A 7,275-nucleotide genomic window follows, 5' to 3' on the forward strand; every position below is an offset into this window, starting at 1 on the left:
CTGCTGTGAGTGAATGGGGGGCACCAGCATTGTGACTGCAATGCCCGGGCCTGGACAGAAACAGGTCCATAGGAACAGGGGGAGGCCATTCAGCCCCTCAAGCCTGTTCTGCTGCTTAATTAAATCATGGCTGTTGTGTATTTCAAGTCCATCCACCTTCCTTGGCTCTGTAACCTTTCACTCCCTTCTCCAACAAAAACCCACCAACATCTAACTTTCCAGAAAGTTGTGAGCAGCATCTTTAAAGGGTCACAAACAGAGGCTGGTGTTGGCAGGAAACAACTCCAACCAATCAATTAGGGTGAAATGCCCTCCCCTTTAATTCTTCCTTGCCTGCCCACCCCATCTTTGCTCCCGTGCCTGTACCTTGGTGGAAATTAGGATCAGGGTCTGTGAAAACAGATTGACTGAGTGTGGGAAGTTAAAAGGTTCAAATTAATATGAGAGACTTGGGTATTTTCTGCTGGGGAGTGAATGGTGGCTCGGAAGCCAACTGTGTGAAACCAAATACTGATCACGGAATGTCCCTGTGGAATTCGCTCCCCCTTTAAATATACCCCACCAATCCAGACCAAGGATACAATATGGGCTTGGCTGAGAGCCCAGAAATCTATTAGAGGACTGAAACACTTGAGCCCCAGGGAAAATAGTGTTTGATTGATAGCTTTGGCTCTTTGATCTATGCTGTCAATTTCACAATATTCATTTACACAAGGTTAAGAGGGTTCAACTTGCAGTTTCGGGTATTGATACTTTAAAGGGTCTGGATGATTGACACTTTTATTGGGCTGCAGTAAAAAGGACTCTTTTTTAAGGAAGTCGAAAGTTATTAATGAAAGACTGCTTTTAAAGCTTTATTTTTACACAATCTCATTGTCACTGTCTGGTTTGGTTCATTGGTTCTATACAGTATATAGTGGGTGAATGGGCATGGAAGCTCCAGAGCGTGGCATGGAGGGGCATGTTGGTCCATAGGGATGGGGGACATGAAGTGGCACACCTCACACACCACACACACCCCCCTTCCCCCACCACACACCCCCCTCCCCCACCACACACACCCTTCCCCCACCACACACCCCCCTCCCCCACCACACACCCCCCTCCCCCACCACAGCCCCTCTTCCCCCACCACACCCCCCCCTTCCACCACCACACACCCCCCCCTTCCCCCACCACACACCCCCCTCCCCCACCACACACCGCCCCAGCCCCCACCACACACCCCCCTCCCCCACCACACACCCCCCCAGCCCCAACCACACACCCCCCTCCCCAACCACACATCCCCCTCCCCCACCACACACCCCCCCAGCCCCAACCACACACCCCCCTCCCCCACCACACACACCCCCAGCCCCAACCACACAGCCCCCTCCCCCACCACACACACCCCCAGCCCCAACCACACACTCCCTTCCACCACCACACACCCCCCTCCTCCACCACACACCCCCCTCCCCCACCACACACACCCTTCCCCCACCACACACCCCCCTTCCACCACCACATACCCTCCTCCCCCACCACACACCCCCCCTTCCACCACCACACACCCCCCTCCCCCACCACACACACCCTTCCCCCACCACACACCCCCCTCCCCCACCACACACCCCCCCTTCCACCACCACACACCCCCCTCCCCCACCACACACACCCTTCCCCCACCACACACCCCCCCCTTCCCCCACCACATACCCTCCTCCCCCACCACACACCCCCCCTTCCACCACCACACACCCCCCTCCCCCACCACACACACCCTTCCCCCACCACATACCCTCCTCCCCCACCACACACCCCCCTTCCACCACCACATACCCTCCTCCCCCACCACACACCCCCCCTTCCACCACCACACACCCCCCTCCCCCACCACACACACCCTTCCCCCACCACACACCCCCCTCCCCCACCACACACCCCCCCTTCCACCACCACACACCCCCCTCCCCCACCACACACACCCTTCCCCCACCACACACCCCCCTCCCCCACCACACACCCCCCCTTCCACCACCACACACCCCCCTCCCCCACCACACACACCCCTCCCCCACCACACACCCCCCCCTCCTCCACCACACACCCCCCTCCCCCACCACACACACCCCTCCCCCACCACACACCCCCCCCTCCTCCACCACACACCCCCCTCCCCCACCACACACACCCCTCCCCCACCACACACCCCCCCTTCCACCACCACACACCCCCCTCCCCCACCACACACACCCCTCCCCCACCACACACCCCCCCCTCCTCCACCACACACCCCCCTCCCCCACCACACACACCCCTCCCCCACCACACACCCCCCCCTCCTCCACCACACACCCCCCTCCCCCACCACACACACCCTTCCCCCACCACACACCCCCCCCTTCCCCCACCACACACCCCCCTCCCCCACCACACACCCCCCTCCCCCACCACACACACCCCCCTCCCCCACCACACACCCCCCTCCCCCACCACCCCCCCTCCCCCTCAGTATTTTTTCCTGGGGGCTGGAGGCTGCGCCAGGCCTGTTCCTGACTCCCACTATCGAGGGTGAAAATCCGGCCTTTCAGATCGACAATCAGCCCTGGTTATTAATTTGTGAAGAAGATTTTGAGTTTGTTTTTTTTTTTTCATTTTGAATGTGGGATGTCGTTGGGATTCATTTTTAAATTTTATTTTTAGGATCTTTGCATTTGTGGCAAAGAAACAAGGCAGTTCCTCGGAAAATGTCTGTCACCTGTTTGCGGAGTTTGAGCAGGATCAGTCCGCACACTTTATCATCAACCTCGTGTCCAAGATTCTACTGGAACCACACAGAATGTGACCAAACAGAGAGGCACTGGATCATTTCAAAGAATCTTCATGTGTACCCTGGCCGTGTTGGTACCCTGGCCATGTTGGTACCCTGGCCATGTTGGTACCCTGGCCATGTTGGTACCCTGGCCATGTTGGTACCCTGGCCATGTTGGTACCTTGGCCATTGTTGCCAATCTGTGCCACTCGGTCCTGGAGGCTGATGCACAGGAGTTGAACTGTCTCAGGTCCACAGTCTAATCACACCATGTGGGAGATTCATTGAAGACTTCCAGAATCCTAGCAGCTGCTTTTTGCTTAACAAATACAGCCAGACGCTGAGGGAGTCACTGAGGGACCTTTCACTGAGCGCAGGCCTCAGACCCTCTGTGTACCAGAGGCTGTGCTGAAACGCTTCTCTATTGCTGCTCTGTGTCAGTGAGTGGAACGAGTGCAGTTTTTTTTAACTAGGTCTTTTATACAGCAAACCACAACATCTGTTTCCTACGCTGCAGCATCAACAATGTAACATGTACCAAATGAAAACTGTTCTACATCCGACGGCATTATCACATCAACATAACATGAGCAATGTTAACAAGGCACTTTCTCCATTCCTTCCTTGCTCTGTTGACCCGCTGTGTTCCTTCCCTCCCAGTTCACCAAAGCTTCACATTCCCTCTTCTATAGTTCACCCAGGACGGTGATGAAATTAAGGTTCAGGGCATTCACTTGTCTTAACCGTGAAATTATTTCTCCTCGTTCTTCAATCCCTCCCTCCTACAGTCAACAAACATCAAAACTTCAGCTCGACATTTATTCTTTCACGGAATGTGGGCTTCACTGGCTAGGCCAGCATTTATTGCCCATCCCTAGTTGCCCTTGAGAAGGTGTGGTGAGCTGCCTTCTTGAACCACTGCAGTCCATGTGGTGTAGGTACACCCACAGTGTGGTTATGAAGGGATTTTGATCCAGCGAAAGTGAAGGAACAGGATATATTTCCAAGTCAGGATGGTGAGTGACTTGGAGGGGAACTTCCAGGTGGTGGTGTTCCCATCGATCTGCTGCCCTTGTCCTTCCAGATGGTTGGGGTCGTGGGTTTGGAAGGTGCTGTCTAATGAGCCTTGGTGAATTCCTGCAGTGCATCTTGTACATGGTACACACTGCTGCTACTGTGCGTCGGTGGTGGAGGGAATGAATGTTTGTGGATGGGGTGCCAATCAAGCGGGGCTGCTTTGTCCTGGATGGTGTCAAGCTTCTTGAGTGTTGTGTGAGTTGCACTCATCCAGGCAAGTGGGGAGTATTCCATCACACTCCTGACTTGTGCCTTGTAGATGGTGGACAGGATTTGGAGAGTCAGGGGGTGAGTTACTCACTGCAGGATTCCTAGCCTCTGACCTGCTCTTGTAGCCACAGTATTTATATGGCAAGTCCAGTTCAGTTTCTGGTCAATGGTAACCCCCAGGATGTTGATAGGAGTTGCTGCAGGATGTCCCCTGGTATGTTAATCTCATCCCATCGCTGTCCTTGATTTCCTTCATCTTTCTCTCCATTCCACCTCAATACTGCCTTTCACTCTGGGACCCTCAGTCCTTTCACTCTGGGACCCTCAGTCCTTTCACTCTGGGACCCTCAGTCCTTTCACTCTGGGACCCTCAGTCCTTTCACTCTGGGACCCTCAGTCCTTTCACTCTGGGACCCTCAGTCCTTTCACTCTGGGACCCTCAGTCCTTTCACTCTGGGACCCTCAGTCCTTTCACTCTGGGACCCTCAGTCCTTTCACTCTAGTTACTCAGCACATGACAATAAAGAGTAATATTTATTAAGTGTGAACTTGTTGAGTGAGTCCGGTGCTGATTGTGCCTCACAGTGATCACCAGTTGCTACAATCTCTAGTCTGGCGTTGTCTTGTCATGATAGGATCATTGCATTCACAGAACAATACAGCTCTGAAGGAGGCCATTCAGCCCATCCTAGCTGTGCTGGCCCTTTGAAAGAACTCCCTGCTCTTTCCTCATAGCCCGGTAAATACTTTTCCTTCCAGTGTTTATCCAGTTCTCTATAGAATGTGGCCACTCAGCACATTCCAGGTCACGACCACAGGCTGAGGAAAAAAAGTCCTCACACCGTTTCTAATTCTTCTGTCAATCATCTTAAACCTGTGTTGCTTTGGTTACCGGCCCTCCTGACATTCTATCATTTCGAACACCCATTTCCCCTTAGCCTTCTCTGCTCTAAGGAGAACAACCCCAGCTTCCCCAGTCTCTCCGCATGAACTGAAGCCCCTCACCCCTGGGACCCAGTCCAGTCAATCTCCTCCGCACCCTCTCCACGGCCCTGGGGTGAGGACCCGGAACAATCCTCCAGCTGAGGCCTAACCAGCGCCTTTATGAAAATTTAGTCTAACTTTGCCAACTCTCTGTTCCGGCGCCTTCCTTTAAAATGATACCATTTAATTTATATTCTCTCTTCCTTCTCCCTTCGAACGTGTATCACCCCCCCAACACACTTCTTTTAATTAAACTGTGTCTGCCATGTGTCTGGCCCATGTCCCCGATCTCTTTTTGTCCTCCTGAAATCTGTTACTATTCTTTCTATTGTTGACCACGTTCCAGAGTTTCAAATCACCTGTAAACTTTGAAATGATGTCCAGTGTATCCAAGTGCAGGTTATTAATATACATCAGAAAGAGCAGGTGTTCCTAATACTAACCTTGGCAAGGCCGCTCTCTCCCTCCCTATAGTCTGAAAAATAGCCGCTCCCCACCCATCTCTGTTTTCTGTCCCTTTGTCCATTTTGTGTCTGTGTTGCTGCTGCTGCCGCCTTTCATCTTGTGGGCTCTCATGTTGCTGACAGGTATATTCTGTAGCATTTCATCAAACACCTTCTGAAAATCCGTACGCACATCATCATCTGCATTACCCTCATAAACCCTTTATTACTTCATCAAAAACTCCCTCAGGTTAGTTAAACACGGTTTGACAAATGATTGTTACCGTCTAAAATTCATTGCAAACAGTTTATTGTGTGAGGGATGATTATCTCATTTGTCTTGGTCATTCTGAGCAGCATAACTCCTTGTTTCTAAGAGCGTACGATGTTGTTTAAAGTATGTAACTCAGCAATTAATATTACATCCTCATCATTTTAAATATTGTGTTTAACTGTTAATAAAGAGTTCAGTCTGAGATCAAACACTGGAAAGCAGTTTTTTTTAAAATTCACACTCTCACAGTTGATGCAGTTTCCTGCAACCCGGGCTCTATCCCGCATCCCGGCATCAATCCCGCATCCCGGGCTCTATCCTGTATCCCGGCATCAATCCCGCATCCGGGGCTCTATCCTGCATCCCAGGCTCTATCCTGCATCCCGGGCTCAATCCTGCATCTCGGGCTCTATCCTGCATCCGGGGCTCTATCCTGCATCCCGGGCTCAATCCTGCATCTCGGGCTCTATCCTGCATCCCGGGATCTATCCTGCATCCCGGGCTCTATCCTGCATCCCGGGATCTATCCTGCATCCCAGGCTCTATCCTGCATCCCGGGCTCAATCCCGCATCCCAGGCTCAATCCCGCATCCAGGGCTCAATCCCGCATCCCGGGATCTATCCTGCATCCCGGGCTCAATCCTGCATCTGGGGCTCAAACCTGCATCCCGGGCTCAATCCCGTATCCCGGGCTCAATCCCACATCCCGGGCTCAATCCTGCATCCCGGGATCTATCCTGCATCCGGGGCTCTATCCTGCATCCCGGGATCAATCCTGCATCCCGGGCTCTATCCTGCATCTCGGGCTCTATCCTGCATCCCGGGATCTATCCTGCATCCCGGGCTCTATCCTGCATCCCGGGATCTATCCTGCATCCCCGGCTCAATCCCGCATCCCGGGCTCAATCCCGCATCCCGGGCTCTATCCCGCATCCCGGGCTCTATCCCGCATCCCGGGCTCAATCCCGCATCCCGGGCTCAATCCTGCATCCCGGGCTCAATCCTGCATCCCGGGCTCTATCCTGCATCCCGGGCTCTATCCTGTATCCCGGGCTCTATCCTGCATTCCGGGCTCAATCCCGCATCCCGGGCTCAATCCTGCATCCCGGGCTCTATCCTGCATCCCGGGCTCTATCCCGCATCCCGGGCTCAATCCCGCATCCCAGGCTCAATCCCGCATCCCGGGATCTATCCCGCATCCCGGACTCAATCCCGCATCCCGGGCTCAATCCCGCATCCCGGGCTCAATCCCGCATCCCGGGCTCTATCCCGCATCCCGGGCTCAATCCTGCATCCCGGGCTCAATCCCGCATCCCGGGCTCTATCCTGCATCCCAGGCTCAATCCTGCATCCCGGGATCTATCCCGCATCCCGGGCTCTATCCTGCATCCCGGGCTCTATCCTGCATCCCGGGTTCAATCCTGCATCCCAGTAGCTCCGACCTCTCTTTTAATAATCCCGATTTATCCCATTCTCCCCGTCTCTGGAAC

General features: G+C 54.0%; 1 protein-coding gene across 1 annotated transcript in view; it reads left to right on the forward strand.

The window, feature by feature from the left end:
• LOC144667912 (uncharacterized) overlaps positions 1 to 2,896 on the forward strand; it is a 42,992-nt gene extending 40,096 nt beyond the window's left edge. The window contains exon 15 of the mRNA XM_078529511.1: positions 2,689 to 2,896. Coding sequence (XP_078385637.1) covers positions 2,689 to 2,830 — 142 coding nt within the window. The 3' untranslated portion in view covers positions 2,831 to 2,896. The remainder of the gene's footprint in view (positions 1 to 2,688) is intronic.
• Positions 2,897 to 7,275: the final 4,379 nt, after the last annotated feature.

This window comes from Cetorhinus maximus, chromosome 25 (assembly GCF_964194155.1).
Source record: "Cetorhinus maximus chromosome 25, sCetMax3.hap1.1, whole genome shotgun sequence".
Taxonomy (NCBI): domain Eukaryota; kingdom Metazoa; phylum Chordata; class Chondrichthyes; order Lamniformes; family Cetorhinidae; genus Cetorhinus; species Cetorhinus maximus.